At 44.0% G+C, this 24,460-nt stretch overlaps 1 protein-coding gene across 1 annotated transcript; it reads right to left on the bottom strand.

The window, feature by feature from the left end:
- Nucleotides 1–547: 547 nt before the first annotated feature.
- ARSL (arylsulfatase L) lies at nucleotides 548–20,807 on the bottom strand. The gene is made up of 11 exons (XM_032880270.1): nucleotides 20,780–20,807; nucleotides 17,816–17,860; nucleotides 16,637–16,786; nucleotides 15,125–15,246; nucleotides 13,511–13,633; nucleotides 10,611–11,034; nucleotides 9,371–9,507; nucleotides 7,182–7,316; nucleotides 6,320–6,482; nucleotides 4,185–4,306; nucleotides 548–927 (listed from the first exon to the last, which is right to left on the bottom strand). The coding sequence occupies exons 2-11, from the start codon at nucleotides 17,836–17,838 to the stop codon at nucleotides 548–550; spliced, it is 1,779 nt and encodes a 592-aa protein (XP_032736161.1). The 5' UTR covers nucleotides 17,839–17,860; nucleotides 20,780–20,807.
- Nucleotides 20,808–24,460: the final 3,653 nt, after the last annotated feature.

The following is a 24,460-nucleotide window of genomic DNA, read 5'->3' as shown; positions in this document are numbered from 1 at the left end:
CTGCGGGCCAGGGGGCTTGGTGCTAATGCAAGGACCTCCCACACAGAGCGGGAGAACCCTGAATACCCAGCACAGCCCCCCAGCAAGTTCTGGGTTTCCCTAAATTTCTAGGGCATCTGTTTGCGGAGAATAATCGCTTGAAAAGTGTCAATAAATCTAAACTCTTTAAACTAGCCCCCGTCACACCTTTTCTGGGCTAAGTTTGGTGCTCCCCTGGCCTTTGTCAGCAAACCCTTCTGGTGCGGAAGTATCTTCCCCTGGGACTGTGAGTCTGGATGGGGACAGAGCAGCCTCCTCTGGGTGGGGCTGGGGTTGGGGAATGGAGATCCCCACAGCAGGAGGGGCTTTGCTCCTCACTCGTTGGGGGTCCGAGGGGGCTTAACAAGCCCAGTGTGGTTTGGTTGACTTAAGGGTGATGGCACACTGCTGTGTCTTCCTTATACCTTTTGGGTTTCGGGGTGCAGAACTGTCCCACCCACATAAAGGGACGTCGTAACTTCACAGGGAGTTGTATTTGGACCAAGGAGTACCTGGACGAGGGAGGGAGCTAGCGCTCCCCAGCAGGCAGTAATTCTGGGTCACCTTCCCGGTCACACCAGCAGAGGGGGAACCGGCCACAACAGGGCTGGAGCCACGGTTTCCAGGTGTTGCCCTGCATGTCCAGCTGCAGAGGAACCGGGCTGAGCGTCTGGCGATGCTCCTCCACAGCCCGTGCGACCGTGTCCAACACCTGATGGAACAAGGGCTCCGTGTCGGGGGTGAGGACATGGGCTTCGGAGGGGTCTCTGGACAGGTCGAAGAGCAAAGGTGGGTCGTGATGGGCCACTTGGTCTCCAGAGCACGGGCAGACCCCTCTCCCGTAGCAGGCACCGGCGCCCTTTGGGTGGAACACTGGGGTTGTGTAGTGCACTTTCCATAGTCTTCCTCCTGAGGGAAGGACGAGAATCTCAGGGGGTTGACGTGGAGAAGCAGAATGATGGCTGGAGAGAAGCTGAAGTGAATGGTTGAGCAGATGGGGGCCATCCACGCCATGGGATGCGATCAGCCATAAAAATAAATGAAGCTCTGAGATCTGTTACCTTGTGCATAAACCTCAAAAACACGCTGCTCCGTGAGAGAAGCCAGATATCCAAGGACACAGAGTGTGGGATCCCCTTGGTAAGAGATGTCCGCAACAGGGAAATCCACAGACCCAGAAAGAACACCACTAGATGCCCAAGGCTGGGGAGGAGAGTGGAGAGAGTGCTAACAGGGACGGGGTGTCTTCGGGGGAGTGGAATGTTCTGGTAGGAGACACAGGTGCTGTTAGCACAACATGGTGAATATGTCACATGCCCCCGAGCTGTACCTTTTAAAAGAGTGAATTTTACAGCGTCATGGGCTGAAATCGTGTCCCTCCAAAATTCATATATGCAGCCCAGACCCCCAAAAGGATGGAATCAGGAAGTGGAGGCTCTGGGGAATTAACAGGTCACAAGGACAGAGCCCTCAAGAATGGGATGAGTGCCCTGACAAGGGCCAGGACAGAGCTTGTGTCCCTTGTCTCTCCACCACGTGAGGACACAGTGAGAAGGGGGCAGTCTACCAGCCAGCAGAAGCCTGTCTGGGTTGTCCAGCCCCCAGAACTGGGAGAAATAAGTCTGTGGTTTGTAAGCCACCACTCCATGGCCTTCTGCTGAGACTGAACTACAGCTCGGTAAAGCTGTTTGCAAAGGAGTGAATTCCTCATGCGTGGTTCCAGGCAAGATGCTCAAAGGCTTAACATGGCAACAGCTGTTCTCCTGAAGCTTGCTCCCAGGCTCACCCCACCCCCACAGATAGGCTGGCACCGAAAGGAAAAGGAAGGGAGAGAGGAGGAGAGGACGGAGGAAGGGAGGAACAAGCTAGAGCAAACCACCTCCAGCTTCCGGGAGGGCACCAGACCACACTCTGCCTCAGGAGGGACTTGGAAAGAATGGAAGGGAGGTCCATCGGGGTTCCTGCACCAGCCTCCTGCACGGAGGTGGGTCATGCCAGCATCATTGCCTGTCCTCCCCGGCTTCCTGCTTTTGGGAGGGAGGCCCCCACAACCATGCTTTGTATCCCCCACAGGGCAGTGAGTCTGGGGGAGTCACGTGGGTAACCAGAGCATAGAGAGCAGGGTTCTGGTGGGCCTGCCTCCTCCAGGAGCAGCTCCAGGGGCAGAAAGACCAGGAATCAGGGACAGATAAGGGTCAGGATCAGGGCTACTCCTGGGCTCTGGGAAGGAAGCCATGAAGTTCAGCCCTATGGGCCCAGCAAGGTCAGTCACTGCTGTGATAATTCAGCAAACGTGTTGAGCACAAGGAGAAGACAGACAAGTCTTAGAGAGGCAAAAGAGGCCGGACAGTGGTAAACCCGCAGAAACAAGAAAATTGTAAAGGGTGGAAGGTGATGGTGGATGTGTGAGTGTGCGTGTGTTGGCAGGGAAGTTGGGTGCACCGTGGAGGGGTTTGTTTGGGTCAAGAAAGCCTCGCTGAAAAGGTAATATTGCATTTGAACATGGAGAATGAGCCAGTCACGTGGAGATCCAGCCCTATTTGAGGGGGGTTCCCAGAGATGGGGAGGGGATAGGTCATCCCACAAGGAGGAATTTGGAGGCATTTGTTCTGATGTGTGTGCCGTGGGTGGTCTTGGGATGGCTTTCAGCAGGGGGCTAAGTGGATTATTCATGTAGGATGAACAGTGGATCTGCAAAAGCCAGTTCGGGTGCCCTTGAAGACGCTTGGGCACTGGGAATACACTCCCCATCTGCTCCCCTTGAAGAAATATAGATGCATTTGCCCAATGACTGAGAGATGAGAGGCCCATAATGGGGTAGCCACAGTGTAAAAGAACAGATCGGAACACTGGACACACCCATTAATGCTCTCAGGCATGCATGGGTGTAGATTGGGATGTAAAATGGAATGACGGTTTTAAGGAAACCCTAAAAAATGGAAGGAAATAGGTAATACATACTTTTTAAAAAAATGAAATGTAGCACTAAAAGCCATGCCAGATTACAATAACATTGAAGAGAATGGGTGAAAAGGGAGGGCCATTTAAGGAAAAAAAAAAAAACAAACTATGGTAATTTCCTCAAATAAGGGGAATCCAAAGAAGTATTCCTTCTCTCCTGATTCAGACAGTTAGAGACTTTTAGAGAATGGTTTCGAGGCATGGAAAGATGAGTTAAAGCTCTAGGATAATACAGCCCTTCCCAAACACTGGCGAGAAAAAAAAAAAAAAAAAAAAAAAAAGAATCAGAAAACCTATGCAATCACAAAGTCACTAATCTGATCAATTCATAGGGCAAATCCAACAGAGGAGAAAATGTCAGGAAACATCAGAGTAATAGGGTAATAAAAATGAAGAAAAGTCACTCAAATAGGTGAAACTCTGTTATCAGAAGACAAAGGTAGCAGCCGAAATTAACTGTGTATAAAATTTAAAAATAATAGTTCTCGAGTCAATGCAAGAACTGAGGTTTTGAAAGAAACATGATTCCTAAAAACAGAAAACTTCTGGGAATGCCAGTTAGGGTAAGATGAACAGTAGATCCTTCTACACATGAAAGGAATTAAAATACAATGACATTACGTGCGACAGGAATAATATGCTTGATGAAATGCATACTTTTTCAGTAAAAAGAGTAAGGGGAGGGACATAACAGGTTTCAGTTGTGAAAATCTGATACTGTAAAGATAACAGTATGGATCCATGGGATGCCAAGGCAATTCAGATTCCCATGGGATTAAAAAATAATCTTGCAAATGATCTTACAGTTCTTTTAAAAGGCCAGTTGGGCCAAAATAGCCCAGGAAATTTCAAAATGCAAAAATTCTACGGTATGGTCATGGCGGCTTATACCACAAAGTTATGGTTATGACAAGGGTGAAACCGTGTTGTTGAGTTGAGGTGGTTGAGACAGGTGGAAACTGATGTAGATGAAGAGAAGGGCCTTTGAGGGCAAGAGGCAGACCACAACACTTGTGTGCAGGAGAGCCATATGAAAACCCCATAAACAATCATAATATGGTGATAAGGTAAATGACTGCTTGCATCAGGAAAGATGTTGCTGGTGTCCGGGGAAAATACTGCCCAGAAAGGGAGAAAAGGGCCAGTTGTGAAGCAAAGCCACGGGAACAGAAGCCAGGATGTGACTTGGTTCCCAGAGTACTCACTGTCCCGTTGGTGCCAACGGACTGCGTGCAGGAAATTCTCACAGTAATGCATCAGGAACTCGTGGTCAGAGTGCTGTGCTGTCCCCAGCAGCAAGGGCAGCAGGTCCCGGCCATCGATCACCCTGCAGACAGGAGCACAGGGACTCAGGATTGCTGCAGGGGTGCACGGAAGGCATGCTTGAGCCTTCGCAAGCTTAGGGAAGCATTGCAAGAGGCATCTCCATTATTGGTCTACAAACATCATCTTTGGCTAAAAGATCACCCAGGATCCCACAGGCTCAACTGAAGTTATTATTTACCCAACCTTATTACCAATGCAAGAATAAGCTGAAGATTCAGTGAAATGCCTTTTTGGTTTTATACTTTATTGGGCTCTAAGCCATGACTTCATATGCTGTATTCTTAAATCAACATGGTACCATTTCCTTGTCTGCAGAGTGCCCTGCCTCTCCTCCCCTCCTCCATCCCTGCCTTCCTCGTCTTCCTCCTCCTCCCCTTCCCTGTCTTCTTCAGTTTGCAAGATGGAGCTCCATGCCCATTCAGGATGGAGGTTTCTTGAGATTCCACTTCCATTTCCTCCATCCTTTTTAGGAGAAAACCTATATCAAGCAATGTGATTTGCAGGGGCTGCCACGGGCATTTTTATGCCCCAGGGACCTGGTCAATTTTCAGAAACCTTTGTGTCCAGATGAAAATCATCAATACCAAGGATAGATTTTTACAGATACCATGAACTTCGAAAAGCCATAAAAAGGGGATCTTTTTCTCTAATTTGACTAATGTTCTTTGTCAAGGTAGAGAATTCAAAACCTCAAGGAGATTTTACTTAGAGTTACTAGTTACCATGAAAAATGAAACAAAAGAATCTATCTACAACATATATATATATATATATATATATATGTATCAATATAATTACACCTCCAAAAATGTATTCATTTACACATAGACACATGTATATGATTATGTGTCTGTGTGTGTACCTATATCAGACACTATATGGCCATATTTATTTTACCTTCTCATGCAACAACACATTCGCAATATACATGTCAGACAAATTTAATTTTTAAAGCAAGTGATATAAATTAATTTAAAAATTAGCACCCAATTAGGAAAAATAATCCACCAGAGATATGATATTCAGTGCAAGAAAAGAGACAACAAGGTATGAAATATTCAACCTCTCTAAGGATAAAATAGTGAAAATTTTAACACACACATAGATGTATACTTGTATAGACACATATGAATAATTTATATATAAATTACATGTACAGAGTTGACATTGATTTTAGTTCTGTTATGTTTTAAAATGGGTACCTCACATATGACTGCTGGTGATTCCTAAGGAAAAGTTTGACAAAATATAATCAAGAGATTTACCTAAAAAACGGTCATAATCTTTGCTCAGGAATTCACTTTCTAAAGGATTCTTGTTTAGGAGACAATTATAACTGGCAATAAAGTGACCAGACAGTATTTTTTTTTTTAAAGCAAGGCTAATGTCCACATATAAGGGGATGGTTGAAAGAAAATAACATGAAGTCATTAAATTTTGTTGTCTATGCACAAAAATTTCTAAAAATGTATGTATTTGTATAAATAATATATATAACGTGGAAAATATATCTAAATCATATATCTTAATCTACATATCTAGATAGATGATATGTATCATACAATTATAACTATGAGAATCATTTATTATCCTATGATTGGACAATTATGATTAAATGATTGTATACATAATTCACTATCAGATTCTGAAATAATTTTATTTTCTATTTTCCCTCAAGTTTTCTGTAATTTTTAAGACAGAGGAAAATTGAAATCTATGCAAAATCTCTACCACGAAAAGGAATTTCCTGTGACGAACTGTTAGATTTTTCAGTGACCACCATAGTAAAATGCCTCCACTCAAGAATCAGGAGAAGGAAAATGGGCATTCTCTATATGAAATGAAGCAGGTGGCTGATCTTGGTGGCTAATAGTAGGGAGCCTAGATAGAGTGTTTTCCCAGAGACTCATTTCATGGACGTGTTACGCAATTCAAAAGTGACAATGACATTTCACATACATGTTTGTCTGTATGCAAAACTGACTTGCTTGGGTTTCCTTGAGCTGTACTGTACCTGTCCTGGGGCACCTCACCGCCCCCCAGCTGGGCCACGGTGGGGAAAACATCCATCAGGCTGGTGGGCTCGTGGATCACTCGGCCGGCCGGCAGCACCCCAGGCCACCGGAAGATCCCTGGGACGCGGATCCCACCTTCCCAGCCCCCCATCCCTTTGCCACCTGTGTGTAAACATGAACAGAAAAGAATGTGATTGTGCCATTTTTTTTTTTTTTTGCAGTGTGCTTAGCCATCTTTTGGGTACACCCAATAAGGATGTGTCTGTAGTTGGTAAAATTCCAGTTTGAATATGATGTGGCCACCACGGTCCTTGGATGCATTGCATAAATCCTGAGTCCATCACTTGAATGGATGACCAAAGTGTGGTCCATCCAGACAATGGAAGATTACTCAGCCATGAAAAGGAATGAAACACCAACACTTGGCATAATGTGAATGAATGTAGAAAACTTCATGCTCGGTGAATGCAAGCCAGGGGCCAAAGACCACATAACTGCATGATTCCATGGAACGGTTACACTAGGGAAATATACAGAGACTGAACTCAGCTGGTGGTTGTCAGGGGTTGGGCACAGAGGGAACCAGAGAATGATTGCAAATATGTGCTGAGGCTCTTTTTGAGGGGATGACCATGTTCTGCCATTAAGTGGTGGTGATGGTTGCACAATTCTGTGAATAGACCAAAAACCACGGCATTGGGCAAAAGAAAAAAAAAATCACAAATTATAATTTCCACCTCTAACAGAAAAACAATATTCCGTGGTGACTCTCTTGAGGTGGATGGCCCCATTCCATGGGAAGGGTTGGGAACTGAAGGGTAGGGATAGAGACCATGAACAAGAAGCCCATCGTCTCTCTACCTTTGTAGATTCCATTCCAGCCGCCATATTGGTTGTTTCTGAGTTGAGCCTCTAAAGATCCCCCATGATCCGACGTAAAATAAACAAGAGTGCTATTGGTCAAACCTTCCATATCCAAAGTATCAAGGATCTTCCCTGCAAAGAATATGTGCATTTGAGCAGGTCAAAATGGAGACTATCTTAAACCAAACTGTTCAGTTGTATGTCTCAACATTTTGGATATTTCCATGAGAACGAGCCTTGAGTATTCACATATAATGGCAGTGGGTAGCAATAAAATCATGCTATCCCAAATATCACTGACTCAAGATGCATATACACCCTTAGATATACCCCATTCTGTTTCTAAAAACTTTTACGCAAGCTACAGAGTATAGACTACATAGGAAAAAATAGCAAAAGCTTAGAAAGGAGGCAAAAAAGAAAAAAGAGTATAGAGTCAACCATATTTCGAATAAACAAAGGGAAAGAGGGGGAAAAAAGGAGAGATCAAGAGGGTCTAGGAACAAGGCTGACAATGGCATTGGCGATGTATGTCCACCCGTGAAGAGTGGCTTACAACTATGGCTCCAAGTCACTTATAATCACCTCAAAGGGAAATCTTATGGTTGACGCAACACCATGTCTATGAGATTTTTTTTTTTTTTAACTTGGATGGGAAGAATCATATTATTTTATTTCCAACAGGAGACAGAACTTAGAATCTACTTTTTCATGAGGCCCTGGTGTTGTGAAAGTTGACTATGGTCTCAAGTAGATCCTGTTACTGGGTAGGTTTTACTTCTACCTTATCTGTGTCTTTATATTTAAACAGTATGTCTCTTGAGTTGGTTCTTGCTTTTTTCTCCAGTCTGGTGACACTGCATTTTCTTGGGTTTGACTGAGCACAATGAAGACCATTTTCCATCCCCTTAGCTTGAAATTAGCCATGTCCCTATTATTTTTCTCTTTCTTTGTTCCACCTGTAGTTAAGCCATTTCTTTGTCTTCAGTTGCTGAAGACTTAAAATCTGTGGTTCTAGGAAATCCCCCTCCTTCAATTAATAGATTTTATTTTTTTTTAAACAGCTTTCGGTTTTATAGTAAGCTGAGTCATAATGTCATCTATGAGCCAATACCGATAAACTCTTATTAACTAAAGTCTATAGTTTCTATGGTGGTTCGATCTTGGTGTTGTACATTCTAAGGGTTTTGATAAATGCATAATACCATGTATCTAGTGTTATAGTACCAGACAAAATAGTTTCTCTTTCCTAAAAATCCCCTGTCCTCCACCTATCTACACCTGGACCATGATTTTCATTTAAAAAAGTTGTCACATTGTGTCTTGACTGAGTTTGAAACTCAATCAAGAGCCATCAGTCTCAATCAAGGAGCACAGAGACACTGAAACCATAGAGAAGATTCTTGACCTAGGTCTTAAGAATTCCTTATATGATGGACTTAGGGGGTTCTTAACTCTGTACTGTAGAATTTCAGACTTTATCATTCAGTATGTATCGGATTACATATATCTGTAGGTCTTTCATTTAAAAGATTTTCCCTCAAGTTGTGGCATGGTGAATTCTATTTTAAACACACCATATTTGACATCACATAAAATAGCTGTATTTTCCAGTGATTCTTAATCTTTTCCACACAAGGACAATAATGGCAATGATGAGTCAGTCTGTCCTGAAGCTGCACTGGGGACATATTGTGACATCAATCTTTGCCTACCTATCTTCCAACCTCCAGCATTTTTGCCCACAATTTCCTCCAAGGTCATGTTTTCAATGGATTATTAAAATCATGTTTTCTCCTAAAATCTCTGATTCCCATTATGTTGCAGCTCCTAGCCCTCTATGTCCACCAGCATGTCAACCCAAGGTCATCCAAGTCCTTGCTTGAGCCTCAAGGGAGTCACTGTGTTTACATCCAAGGTACCCACTGAAGAAATGTGCACTCTGTGTCATACCAGGCATCATTCCAAACCCAGGGGATGCACAGGGAGACAAAGCAAGATAATCCTACCCCTGGGGATTTTAATCTATGTTCTCTTGGGGAAAAATAAGAAATCAACCCACCTAAGACAGTGTGATGAGCAGAAAGAAAGCAAACACAGTTAATCTCATCTCATTCTGTATGTCCTTTCCTCCTGCTGTTTCGGGAGGGGCACCCGTCCCATTTTCACTGGGAAAAGGCACTTACCCAGCATCCAGTCCATCTCTTCTGTGTTATCCCCGTACAGCCCGTGCACGCTCTTCCCACGGAACATCTCCGTAGTGATCAGAGGGGTGTGCACGTGTAGAAAGGAGACAAAGAGGAGGAAAGGTCTGTGCTTGTTCCTGAAAATAAGTAACTGGAGTTATTTTTACTTAAGGATAGATCGAGGTCCTAGAGACACAAAGTAGAGATCTAGTTTGTCACTTCCTTCAACAAGGATATCTGCTACTCTTTAATGTGATGACTTTACCCTTCTAAAGTCTGTTGAAAAATTCACACTGATACTATACACGTTTTTTCCCCCTTAATTTTATGAATTTATAACTCTTCATACTTCTGGCAAATGAACGTAAGATGGAACCCCAGGCAACTGTCTGATCTGACGTTTATTTCAATTAGTTCAGTATATGTTCCCATTTAGAACCTTAGCATACAGAATAAGGTGATTATTTCACATTTGGTTTTCTTTTTAATTACTCTCAAGCAACAAAGTTTAGGATATGCCTTGGTTATTTTAAAACACACTTTAAAAATGGCAAGTTTTAGGTTATTAATTTCAATTTGATTGTCACCCATCTAGGTGGTGCCTCATCTGTTCCTCTGTCTTCGACAGTAATTATCAGTATCATTTCTGACCCGTGTTAGGCAAGCCCATGAAAAGAATGTTCTGGAACATGATCACAACGTCATCTCCACCAGGTGAATTGGGGTTCTATGGTGTCCCCCTCTTTAGAGAAACACTTGGGGAGCATGGAACTGGCTCTGTGTGACGTAGCTTTATATCCGGCCCCTCTTAGCTCTGACATAGTCAATGCCTTTGTTATTCAAATTTACATTTACAATAGAGTTAGCAACAGGACAACTTAGTTCTGATGATAGAGCTTTAAAAATATTTATATTTATTGTAAATCTTCAGGTAATTCAGTTTGTTTTGTGAGTTAAATATGGTCCATGGTGACCAGTGGGTGCTTACATAATGGGACTGGCTCCAAGGATCAGGGAACAACAGCAAACTTCAACCGCCCTGTCACCTGTTTTAATTGGCACCATCAACTTGTGCTCAATGGAACACCATTTCTGACACATTTTACCAAAAATATCTTCCTGAGCCAGAATGATTTCACCATTCATATCTCCATTACAGAAAGAAAGTGGAAAGACTTTTCGAGATGCATTTTCATCATGGCTCAGAGTGCTAGGATGAAGCTAGCCCTTTAATGCTCACCGTTGGACAAAGGATGAGACCTCTTGAAGAACAAGAGGCGTCGTCCTTTGAAAGTGCATGGGCTGCTCCGTGATGGTGTGGTTTCTCATCAGAAAGCAGTCTGCATGAACAATCAGGACCCCTATGAAACAGGAGGTCACAAAGAGCAAGATGGCGGCAATGGTCGACCAGATGACCGGTGTCCATGAGCCCGATGTCAGATGGGTGAGCTTCCCAGTGGTGAGTGTGAGGGCAGCAAAGGCCATGATTTGGAAGCAGACGTGGAGTTTGTGCTCCATGCCTGCACGCTTCTCCGACAGTTCCCAGTGGATGCAATCTCCCATCATGGAAAACGGCATTCCATAGAAATGGTCAAATCCGTGGCTGATGGGGTGGTGGCAGTGATCATTGGAAGAGTCACAGTTGAGGCCCAGATGCCATTTTCCTGAAAGGCAAAGCAGATTCCCATGTCACAACGGCCTCATCATTGGTTAGGAGGTATCGCAGGCTTGCCCTCTTCCAGCTGTTCTGACGCATGCAGGAACAGGGTGGGGAAGTTCAAAGACGTGGGTAGTGTTCACGGCTGTTTCAACCACAACCTGGCTTAGCACCGTTACAGAACAATGAGGAGCATGTGTGGCAGCATTATGTGGTACGTTGTTTCCTATGCTACTGAAACAAATTACCATTAGTGTGGTTTCTTCAAACAATAGGAATTTATGTTCCCATAGTTCTGAAGCTAGAAGCCCAGGATCAAGGTTTGACAGGACTGTGCTCCCTCTGTAGGCTCCTGGGGAGTATCTATCCTGCCTCTTCTACTTCTGGGGGTTCCAAAAGTTCCTTAACTTGTGGTCATATCCCTCCCACTCTGCTTCTGTGGCCACACTGCCTTCTCCCCTTCCATGTCATATGTCCCTCTATGTCTGTCTGTCTTTTTTAATTTAATTTAATTTTCAGTGTTCCAAAATTTATTGTTTATGCACCACACCCAGTGTTCCATGCAATACGTGCCCTCCATAAAACCCACCACCAGGCTCACCTAAACCCCCGCCCCTTGCTCCAAAAACCTCAGTTTGTTTCTCAGAGTCCACAGTCTCTCATGGTTCATCTCCCCCTTTGATTCCTCCATCTCACTTCTCCTCTCCATCTCCCCATGTCCTCCATGTTATTTCTTATGTTCCACAAGTAAATGAAACCATATGATAATTGTCTGTCTCTGCTTGACTTATTTCACTCAGCATAATCTCCTCCAGTCCCGTCCATGTTGCTACAAAAGTTGGGTATTCATCCTTTCTGATGGAGGCATAATACTCCATAGTGTATATGGACCACATCTTCCTTATCCATTCATCCATTGAAGGGCATCTTGGTTCTTTCCACAGTTTGGCGACCGTGGCCATTGCTGCTATAAACATTGGGGGTACAGATGGCCCTTCTTTTCACTACATCTGTATCTTTGGGGTAAATACCCAGTCATGCAATGGCAGGGTCATAGGGAAGCTCTATTTTTAATTTCAAGAATCTCCACACTGTTTTCCAACGTGGCTGCACCAACTTACATTCCCACCAACAGTGTAAGAGGGTTCCCCTTTCTCCACATCCCCTCCAACACACGTTGTTTCCTGTCTGTCTCGTTGATTTTGGCCATTCTAACTGGTATAAGGTGGTATCTCAATGTGGTTTTGATATGAATCTCCCTGATGGCTAGTGATGATGAACATTTTGTCATGTGTCTGTTGGCCATTTGTATGTCTTCTTTGGAGATGTGTCTGTTCATGTCTTCTGCCCATTTTTTGATGTCTATGTCTGTCTTAAAAGGAGTCTTGATCTTGCATATAAAGCTTCCCTGGGTAATCCAGGAAAATCTCCTCATCTCAAGATCCTTCATTTAACCACATCTACAAAGACCGTTTCTCCATATAAGGTAATATTTTTTTTAGCTTCCAGCGTGTAGGATATGATATCTTTGGTGACTGTTATTCAGTCTACTGTAGCTAAATTTGCAAAGGTCTGTGTCAGAGCAGTAAGGAAGGCACAGAGGGCTCACATTGTTCTAGAAAATGATCTGCTGTTCTCAGTGTTGGCAAACAATTTCCTGACTTTGGAATTGTCCCTTTCTTTGTTAAACCACTGTAATGGTAGTCAGGGTCACGGTAAGTTAGAGGTTCTATGGAGCACAGCTTTCAAGTTCAATCAAACACAGATGCTTATCTTCTCCCCTGTCACTATTAGAGTGTTGATAGAGACCTTTGTGTCTTCCCACCACCCCAAATGGCCGTCTCTCATCCAGAAAACCTCATGAGATTTTCCAAGGAGTGTTCCATGAGAATAGACTTCTATCTCAAAAAAATTATAATAAGTCTATTGGATTGGATATTCCACGTATCAGCTAGTCTTGCTGTTCATGATCAGTAAATGGCACTGTTTAATAAACATTATCACTATAAAATAATAGCAACAATGACAGCTTGGTCCCCTCTCAAGAAACTCCTATCCTTCATTGTGTTTCATTTTGTACATGACATGGTTTGTTGACATCTAGAAAGATAAGCACGCTATTTATGGAAGTAGGGACGTACTAAGCCTTGCAGTCTCATTTCTGTGCAGAATTTAGGGAAAACATTATGGAAATTGTTGGCAACTTGTTGACATTAGGAAAAAATGTCTCTCCGCCCCCCTTTTTTTTAAATCACGGTGCATCAGCAAATACTATGAAATGGCAGGTGTTTCATTAAACTTATATATCTTCAGCATCTACTTCACACAATGCAGTCTGGGTACTCAGGTCATTCCTGCACTCGTGGAGCTTTCTGCCTGGTGGACAATCCCACTGCATCAAAACCATTTCATTCCCAAGGTTTTTGGTTGACTACACTCTCCATATAAAGGAAATGTACTTAATGCTTTAAAAATATACATACCTATTAGCCCAGTGGCATATCCTCTGTCTTTTAATATTTTTGCAAAAGTTGTCTCATTGGTTGGGAGCCCTCCAGATGCTCCGGTCCACTGAACAACACGATAACCATTGCTGGAAACCATACCTTTGGGGAACCATTTTCAAAGAAACATTACCATCAGACAACAGCACGTTAATAATAATGATAATGACAATAATAATGATGATTTTTTTTCATTTAAAATATGCTGTGAAACATTAATTGGAAACTTAGCAAGAAGAACTGTTGTCCTGTAATGTGAAGGTTATAAACACAAAGAGAATTAAGTGAAAAAAGGAAAGAGAATTAAAAATGGTTTTATAATTGCACCAGACTCTTGATATAATCCAAGTTTGAAAATCTTGTCTGGGCTTTGGAATCATTTGGGGAGCTTGAAAATATTCTGAGACCTGGTTTTCAATCCAGAGCTTGTGATTTTATTTTATTTTAAGATTTTAACTAATTAATTAATTCATTCATTATTTTAGGGAGAGAAAGTGTGGGCCGGGGGAAAGGCAGAGGGTTGAGAGAGGAAGAGAGACTCTCACGCAGACTCCAGATGGAAAGTGGGGCCTGACGTGGAGCTCAATCTTACGACCCTGAGGCTGTGACCTGAGCTGAAACCAAGAGTCAGATGCTTAGCCAACTGAGCCAATTAGGTGCCTCCCCAGAGATTGTGATTGTAATTGGTTGGGGTGGAATTTGGGATTTGGAATGGTTACAAGATGCCCCAGATGATCCATGTATGCTAACAAAGTAGGGAGGCATGGATAAAATTCACACTGACCCTGATTTCTTATTCAACTCAATTCACTCAATTATTCAAGTGTTTAAAAACATAGGTTAAATATTTTTCTAAAGCTCTGCAGTATACAGCCAAGAACCACTAAATTGAAAGATGTTCTGTACCTCCTAGACTGATTTTATGAATGCAGCTCAGTCTTCACTAGGAAGATCTGAGAAGATCTACTTGGCTCCAAGACTGAACATATCTCAACCATCATCGTTTGGGAACTTGGAGAATTCATTCTGAGATTTTCCAAAGCTTTGAGCATACATCTGGTTGAGTGGGAGAGTAGTGGAACATAAATTTACGTTAGCCAGAATTCTGTCTTCCCTGGGGGCATGAGTAGATGCCAGGGACCCATATATAGGAGAGTCTGTGAGAGTCACATGGCCAGGCCAGTCCACAGTTATTCGAACACTAGTCCCCAGTTACTCAGACACTAGTCCACTAGTTTAGGTGTTTCTGTGAAGGTTTTTAAAGAAATGGTTAACGTCTACAATTAGTTGGCTTTAACTAAAGGAGATAACCCTTGATATGGAGGTTCCTTATCTTTAGGGCCAAAGGGCAGAAGGATGCCAAAGACATCACACAGACTTCAAACTTTTGCTCCAATCCCTACTCAATCCCTCTGCCTGTGTCACCTCATTACCCGCAGGGCTCTATGGCTCTTACGGGGTCTAATCTGGTAGAAAGATGGAGGGGTTACATTATTTTCTCCCCACTATAGCAGTGGACCCATGCTTTAGTATCTCTAATATAGGGATCATGTTCTTCTCCAGAACCACGGTTAGACGTGAGAGAGGACAAACCTGATCGGAGAGGGTATCTGCCCGTTAGGAAAGCAGCCCTGCTTGGGGTGCACACTGATGCAGCTGCCACGTGCTGGGTAAGCATCACACCGTCCTCTGCGAGGCGGTCAATATTTGGAGTCCTACAGAGGGAAGCATGAACAGTGTTATTTCCTAACAAACAAACACGTATGGTCTCCTACAAGCATATCGACATATTTAATAGAAATTCATCTCATCAATGTCCACAATAGCCAAGCTATGGAAAGAGCTCAGATGTCCACCAATAGATGAATGGATAAAGAAGATATGGTCTATATATATACAGTGGAATATGACTCAGCCATCACAGAGAATGAAATCTTGCCATTTGCAATGATGTGGATGGAACTAGAGGGTATTATGCTAAGCCAGATAAGTCAATGAGAGAAAGACAACTATTATATGATCTCACTCATATATGGAATTTAAGAAATAAAACAGAGGATCAGAGGAAAAGGAAGGAAAAAATAAAACAAGATGAAATAAGAACAGAAGACAAACCATAAGACACACTTAAGTATAGGAAACAAACAGGGTTGCTGGAAAGGTGGTGGGAAGATGGGGTAACTGGGTGATGGGCATTAAGGAGGGCACATGATGTGATGAGCACTGGGTATTATATAAGACTGATGAATCACTGAGCTCTGCCTCAGAAACCAATAATGCATTATATGCTAATTAACTGAATTTAAATTTCCAAAAAGAAAGAAAATCAGCCCATCATCCTTTAACCCATCAAGGTGTTCTTGGGAATGACCAAAAGGCAGTAGCAAGAACTTCAAATGTCATCTGTACCATTGAAGTAACATAAACTCAGTTCAATATTGTTTACTAAGTTTCTGCAACATGCTGCTGGTACAGAGATGGGCATAATGGGAAATCCAGAACCGAGAATCTGGGGTGCCTTCTTTAATGGAACTCATGAAGATTGTATTTCTCAGCATCAACATATTGTAGTGGGGGTGGGATTCAGAGGCAGGTTCTTGGTGTTGCCCAAGCTGGGTCTCCAAGGACAATTAGATTGTGATCGAGGCTATGGGGTGAGCTCCTTCTTAGAGAGATGGGTCAGCAATGACAGATAAACATGTCATATCTGGTGGTGATAGGGACATGGATTTGTCCGTCAGAAGCAGAGCTTTTCAGCAGGGAGCGCTGAAGTCATGCATGAATGGATGGAGTTGGGCTGATGGATGGAAGTGGAGCATGAGGAAACTCGGGTCATTGACTCTGACGCAACACCAACGATTTTTAAACACTGTCCATCTTGGACCGTGCTGGTGAAAACACGTCTAAAAGTGAAGTGATGAGTCACAGGTAGGATGAATGTGAGCTGGGGTTAGCACTGGAGTGGGAAGAAGGAAGGGTTAGGGGCCATGGAAGGAAGTGTGTGCAGAGTCCCATCAAAGTTTGGATAGCACATATGGAGAGTTAGATCCATGGTCAGTGGTGTCTTCATTGGGGTCCCAGATGAACGACTCTCAGAATCCTTGCCTGATGCTCTTGTTGCCATAGCAGCCAATGTCACCAATGCCAAAATCATCTGCCATCAGAAGAAGGATGTTTGGACGCCCACCAGATAAATCCCTGCAAGCTGAAGGCCTCACTCCTAGAAGCATGCCGACCGTCACAGCCAGCCAGTTCCTGAAAGACAAGGTGCCAATGAACGCTTAACTCTGCTATCCCATGTCTTGTATGTGACTTCCGTAGGTAGGACTTTTTTAGTCAAGTCCACATTTTAGGGGACTTTGATATTAGCATCACATTGTAGAATAGTTAAGTACATTCTTGGGCATTTGACTTTTTCTTAGTTGAAGACAACTCATACTCTTGATGGTTTTATTTCAACTGTCAACATTTTTTGGCATTTTAAGCCCTGGAGTCTGTTGTTAGGTCATCACACCCATGATTAAGAAAAAACCTTATTTGGTTTCTTATTAGGCATGGATCAGGTCCCTAGAATAGCTACAGCTCCTTCCCCTTTGCCTCTTCATTTTTCCTTAAATAAGTCAACCGTGTTGAACTTGGGTATCTGGCGCTTGGTAGGCAGTTGGACCACTGACCAGAGCAAGACAGAGAAGAAAAGTCAGGGCAAGGGCTTACCAATACCAGCTGTTAATTCTGAGTCTATTAAAAGTCTCCATATATTCTAGCATGAATTTTTTCATGATGGGAAGTGGGTCTTTTGAGGTTTCAGCCCAGAGCAGAGACACTTGGTGGTGGCACATTTGGAGAAAGAATTGCCATGGAGCTTGGGGGCATTCCCACCACCATCACTATCATAAACCCATAACCATGGCATTCATGGAGCCCCTCCTCTCTCTTTACATGGAAGCCACCTTGGGCTCATGCATACACAGCAGGGCAAGAGTGCTGCCATCCCCAGTGCCATGGAGTAAAGATGAGATCTGAGTTGCCAAAGATCTGCAATATGGACTCCCTGGAAAACCAGACAACTGGGTTTGGGAATAGGGAAACAGACTTCCTGCAGAAGCTCCTGGATGGGAGGTGTGGATCACTGATAGGAATCCCGAGTCCCACGATCACTGGCCCACATGCACCATCAATGATTAGGTGAACAAGACCACTTTGTCCATGCATCCTGACAAAGGGACAAAAAGAAATGTAGAAGCAGAAACAGAAAATCAAGCATCGCATGTAATCCTGTCTTACCAATAGTGGTCCCGAGGTAACATGTTCTCTCCTAACTTTTATTGCCTGGAAGGAATAAAGGAGGTCTGTCATAACAAAGGCAGCAGACATGCACTCATTCCATGCATAAAATACTAAGTATTTAGCGAAAGGGAGACTTTGATTTTCTCCGATGATATCAACGAAACCTTAAAACAATGACCAAAAACTCTCATAAAAAGAATGGCCTTCCCCATTAAAAAGGCTTTTAAGATGATGAACACCATGTTAAGAATGTAGAATGTATGAATTTCAAAGGCTGGACAATATGGATTTGGGTTTTTTTTTTTCACCACATGATCTCATCTGTCCCAACTGAAAGTCTGTCCCCATTAAATACGAAGTCCCCATCCCACCCGCCAACCCCTGGCTCAGACATTAGGGGAAAGCCAACTTTGGATTTCTGTGGGTCAATGACCTTGATCAGCTCGGCCCTTGCAGTGACCTTGAAGACCTACTCATGAGTTGTTTGAAGCGATGTTGGCTTCCATGTTGGGGGATGCTTCTGCCTGGGAGGCATCCAGCCCTCCCATGAGCATCACCTTGCCCCATGTAAGCTGTTCCTGAGAGAGGCCAATGGACTCTGTGTCCTTCAAGTGCAGCCTGAACTTTCTGCCTCCTTCATATTCTGTGGACGTCAGTCTTTGGCCACAGGTGGTACGGGGTTCTTTCCAAACTTCCTAGCCATCTCAGGTGATTTCTCACACTTTTGCACACAGTATTTGTTTCACCTTGAGGACAAGGCAATGAGCCTGTGGTCAACCAGAAGGCTGTTATGTGTAGCAGGGACAGGGCAGAGCTTGTGCAGAGATAGACCTCATGGGCTAGGTTCCTTTGTGGGCTGTATGTAGACTGCACATCCAGCATAGGGACGTTTCCACGTGTGATAAAACCTGATGGGTTCCACCACTGGGCCATATCTAGCACCCAACCATGGCTGTTTATTTGCTTCACTTCCAGGAAGGATTTTCCTGAGGTGTGAGCCACTGACCTCCGTGCACATCTTGGTTTGCTTCTGGAGGGTGAATGATGTCACCCTTTGGGACAGTAGCTATGTGCTTTCTGTAGCTTCCAAACTATTTAGCTTACATTAGGGTTTCCTCTTGGTGGTGCCCATTCTATGGGTTTGGACAAATGTATAATGAGATGGACCCACCATTATTGTGTCCTACAGAATGGTTTCATAGCCCTAAAACCCCCAGTGCTGCCCCTGTTCATCCCTCCTTGGCCCCAAACCCCAGCAACCACTGATCTTTCAGTGTCTCCATAACTTTGCCTTTTCCAGAAGGTCCTAGAGCTCGAAGCTCCTAGAGTGTGCATTGTTGGTGAAACCACTTCCCTCTCCTGATGCAGAACTAGGATGTTGGGGATTCTGTCTACCTGACTTGCTTTTACAGGTAGATGGTTTTGAGCAACGTTTCTCAGAACAAGCAGAGGATGGAAGCTGGAAATGTTTTCTTTTCATAGTATCCTCATGCAACCCACTCTTAATTTGGTCCAGCTTACAGCTTTGGGCTACAGATCTTAAATCATGATGTCTCAGGGGGTCTGTATAAATATTTTTATTTACGTGTACGTATAAATTAAATAACACATTATACATCATATGGTGATACACATATACAGGAAATACACATTATTACATGGTAATACATAATGTGTCTGCAATATTTAAAAATATAAAATATACACTAGCGTATAAAGTAGACATGGTCGTTATGGGCAGCTGGGACAGGCATTTTATCTGTAGATATGTAAAATTTGGGGTTTTGGCCAGAAAAAGCCTATGAGGGGATGCTTCTGACTTTTCTGGGGGAAGGTGGCTGGTTGTAGCTGTCACAAGTGGTTATCGTTGACAGTGTAGGTCTGAGAGTCAACGGTAATTGAAAACCCCTATGAGGTTTCCTTACCCCAAATATGGGTGTAGCTTCTAAATGATATGTTCTGTATATTTAGCTACATAAAGGAAGTGTGTGTGTATATATATTTGGAAATGAACTCAGCAGTTTATGGAATGCTGCCTACTTTTTTCTTCACATTGGCATCCTGTTAGCAGAGAAAACTTTAAGAAAACACGGTGGAGTGAAAGCAGAGAGTGGCGCGATGGCTTCCAGGGGTCTGGGCTGGAGGGGTTTGGAGAGGTGAGGCTTAAGGGACTACCCTGTAACCAGAAGAGGGGTACGTTCTGGCAATCCAATGCACAACATAGCGCTCATAGCCGACAGCGCTCAACGTGGCCCCTAGACCAGATCTTTATGTTTCTTAAAGCAAAAAAAAAAAAAAAAAAAGGAATGGTAAATATGTGACGTCCTGGAGAAATTCGCTGGGAACTGTGTCGTAATCGCAAAGCAGTTTTGGCGTGTCTCAAATGCACAAGCTGTATCCGTCAAACTAATACAAGGTTTGCGGTCAGTGGGACCCCAGTTTTTAAAAAAAAGGGAAAACAGGGTGCCCGGCGTAATGTAGGCTTTGACCGTCTTCCAGGCGGGGACGAGAGTGCACTCCTGCTTCCTGGCTGTTCTCTAGCCCCAGGGCAACACGCCTGCCTTTGCCACTCTGCCTGAGCCCCGTTCTGGAATCTAGCTGAGTTTCCCATCTCCAGGATTCCTCCCACAGCCACTCCCCACACTCTGAGACCTGTAGGAATCTAGGATCGTTCCATTTCCCCAGGCTCCGGATTATGTTTCCAGTTCATTCCGATCTGCATTGCTTTTTGAAATCACCCCAGGGAAGAGGGGGTTGGAAATGTGTCCCTGATGTTTTTGCTTTTCTTTCTTTTCTTTTCTTTTTTTTTTCCTTTTTGCAAAATCGCTTCTGCAGGATTGCCAGAGACTGCCTCTGAGGACACGGTGTGTCCTGCAACACGGCGTGCTTCTGGCGCAGCTGCCCAGCATCCCATGGACAGGCACGGACCACCCTGCCAGGAGCCCCAGGAGAGCCGCTTACCTGAATGGCTGGAGGTTGCAGGTTGGAGGCGAAGGGCTGGTTGCGCACATCAGGGAGCGGCCTCTCCTTGCCGGGCCGGTGGCACTCACAGTCCGTGAGGCCCCAGGGCTGCTGGGTCACTGCACGCATGTGCGTCCGTAACTGATTCACTCTTCAAAGCCACAGCCGGGAGGTGGCAGAAACAAGTTTGGTTGTCCAGAGAGAACGGACGGGGCAGTCGCCGGTGTCCGGGTGCTACTGTAGTCCCCGGTTTCTACAGAAGAACTTCTGTTCTTCATTATACGATGGAACCGAGCCAGAAGGAGCCGGGAGGACTCACGCTGAGAACACTGACTCATTCATGCCCGAGGAGGTGGAAATCTTTCCGACCTTTGTTCAACTCAGAGGGGTATTGGCTGGCTGTGCGCCAAAGTGGGAAAGCCGTTGCCTTCAAAAATGCCTCTTGGACAGTCCTTAAATTTCGTGGCTTCCCTACCTCCCCATCACTGGCCCCTGCCTCAGAAATTTTTAAAAAAGGGGAACAGAACACACCTCTGCTTCTATCATCAAGCACCGTCCTACGCAAATGGCTTGGCCCCTCCCTAGCCCTATAACTCTATTTGGGAACTTCTGGGTTTTAGGCCATATTTGTTTATTTGTTTGTTTTCTGTTCACGAGGGAGCACCTTCCTTCCTCAGGGGGCAAGACGCACGTTTCAGGCAGCACAAGATGCAAACCTGACCCCTTCGAAAGACTTTCCTGAATTAGAGTTTTCTGAAGGCTCCCCAGGGGCAAAATCCTATCCAAGGATCCATCTTCCAAGCCCCTCATGCGTTCGTTTTGTTTTTGTTTTTTTTATTTTTTGCTCTCTGTGGCCCGCGCATGTCCGAGTTGGGATTTGAGGCTCGTGCTTGGTGGATAACTGTCTTAAGAGCTCATGGCTTCAAAAATTCTTTGCAAATTTCAGAAATCAAAGGAAGGCGGGTAGACGCTGTTTCGGTTGGGATTTCCTGTTGCTCCAAGGCAGGTCTGCGGAAGGACGCTGGTGATGAAGGAAGGCAGCTGGCCTCTGGTTGTTTTTTCCCCAGTGTCAGCTAAGAGAAGCCAAGGTCCTGCAGGGTTGGTGGCACACGGAGGTTCTGGACCCAGACATAGAGCTTTTCGCTCCTTCCCCTGGGCGTTGCTGGTTCTTTTGTAGCTGAAGGAACAAATCCCTCAAGTGCTCTGTACACCGCCTGGGTTTAGCGCCTCTCAAGAAACCTACTTTTCCACTGCCCTGAAACCAGGTCACTGCATTTTTGGGTTTTGAGTCATTTGGGGGCTCTGAGGGGACATGAGACTGTGTGTCTATGGGGCGTTTGTGAATTCCTGGAGTTGTATTTTCCAGTCTTCACCAGCAGCCCAGATATCACACAGAGACTGCAGAATTGCCTTAAAGGCAAAACACGATCCCCAAGGAGAAGGGTCTGTTTGCAGAGATTGCTCTGCAGGGGGAGGGCTTGGAAGATCCCAAGATTAGAATGTTCTTGAAGGATGACCTCCTTTCCAAGGCTGAGCTCCTTGCTTGTAGCTCCAGAAATTATGGAGCCCTGGGTGAAGCTGTGTTTTTGCGTGATGACATGCTTGTCTTTTTCACAGTAATTCTCACATCTCTCCTTGTCCTTGCACACTTACCCCCATTTTCATGCACAAAATAGGACTGTAATAAAGGGTACAAGTACATGAGAAAGAGTCCTATGATAGAGGCAATGCTTACATCCATCCATCTATCTATCATGTATCCATCCATCCAACCATCCATCCATCATCCATCCATCAATCCACCTATCATATCTACCATCTATATCTATCGATCTATCTATCTCTCCATCCATTCACCCATGTATCATCTATCCATCCATCCATCCATCCATCTACCCCACCCATCCATCTATCTATCATCTTTCCACCCACCCATCCACCATCTATCTATCCCTCTATCATATATCTATCCAACCATCCATTCATCTATCCATCCATCCATCCATCCATCCACTCATGATCTATCTGTCCATCCATCCATCCATCCATCCATCCAACCATCCAACCATCCAAACATCCAACCATCCAACCATCCAGCCATCCATCCATCCATCCATCCATCCAACCATCTCTCCAACCATCCATCCATCCATCCATCCATCCAACCATCGCTCCAACCATCCATCCATCCACTTATCCATCCATCCGCCCATCCACTTATCAATCCATCCATCCATCCATCCATCCATCCATCCATCCATCCACCTATCCATTTATGTATCAGCTCTCTGTCCATCCATCCCTCATCTCTCTATCCGTCATCTATCTATTGATAGATCTATTGATCTATCATCTATCTATCTTTTCATCCATCTACCTATCATATCTACCCATCTGTCATCTATTGATCAATCCATCCATCCATCTATCGTATCTACCATCTATGTCTATCTATCCAACCATCCATCCATCTGTCCACCCATCTACCATCTATCTGTCTACTCATCTACCCTCTAAGCACTTCTTCTATCATGTACTCTTCTAGGAGTGTGACACTGAATCTTGCATACAGGCTGTCTCCGTGCCATGGTATCTCCACCTACAAATGCAGCTAGTGATGGTCACTCTCCTCAGAGCTGTGCATTGAGGCCTAAAGGTGCAGTATTTATAAGACACACTTAGACCAGAAGACAGAAGCTACTTTTGAAAGTTTGTGATAGAATTTAAAATGCGGAAATGCACCTCGATGTATCCCTACTCTCCCTTTGCTGTTTTGAAAACCTAACTGGAGTCGGTGGAAAATTTTTTTAACCTTTTAATTTTTAAATTATCCTGGCAGAAAACATATTTGAGTTAATTAAGCCCCCTTAATTATATATGTATGTTTGCTGGCAGTTGAGCTCCGATGAAATATCCTTTTGCTAAATAAGTATGTGCCAGCTGCCCTGGAAGGTTATGCTTACCTATAAAGATAATTGACACACTTGAGCAGTGCCCCCACCATGGTACTTAATAAACATTTAATTATTATAATGAGTGCAGTCACTAGGAACTGTGACAGGAGCCTGGACGCACAGGACGAGTGTCCCTAAATGCTGGAGCTGGAGAGACAACTTGTTTCCAGTAAGTAAAATACGTTAAGTTTATGTAATTCAATAGAAAATATGGAAAGTTAATGTAATTCCAGTTCGGTGTGCTTGAATTTTTAATGCTTAGCAAGGTGGAGAATGAAGGGTTGAGGGTAGATTACTTGTAATCTATCTCCCTTGCACTTTCTAGGATTTTATATAAATGGGATCAGGTGGTATCCTATACTGTTTTGTGCGGCTTTTCTCACTCAGCATACTCAATTTGGAGATGCCTCAAGGTTGTTGACTGTATTATGCATAGTGAACTCCTTATGATTGCTGGGTGGTATTCCATTGGATTTGGGACGTCCAGACTTGAGTTATCCATGCACCTGTGAGCAGACACTTGGAAAATGTGGATTTTATGTGTTTAAGGGTATTTATGTTATTCCTAGGAAGACAAGTAAGTGGGCTAATCAAAGGTCATGGAGGTGGGTGACCTTTGCTTGGTAGTAAAATGCCATAAAGTATATACAAGTAAGTTTACTCTAAAATCTCTCTCCCTCCCTTCCTTCCTTCCTTCCTTCCTTCCTTCCTTCCTTCCTTCCTTCCT

This window comes from Lontra canadensis, unplaced genomic scaffold (assembly GCF_010015895.1).
Source record: "Lontra canadensis isolate GAN:19392208 unplaced genomic scaffold, GSC_riverotter_1.0 scaffold68, whole genome shotgun sequence".
Taxonomy (NCBI): domain Eukaryota; kingdom Metazoa; phylum Chordata; class Mammalia; order Carnivora; family Mustelidae; genus Lontra; species Lontra canadensis.
Note: the sequence above shows the minus strand (reverse complement) of the source record. Positions and strands in the feature narration are given on the sequence as shown.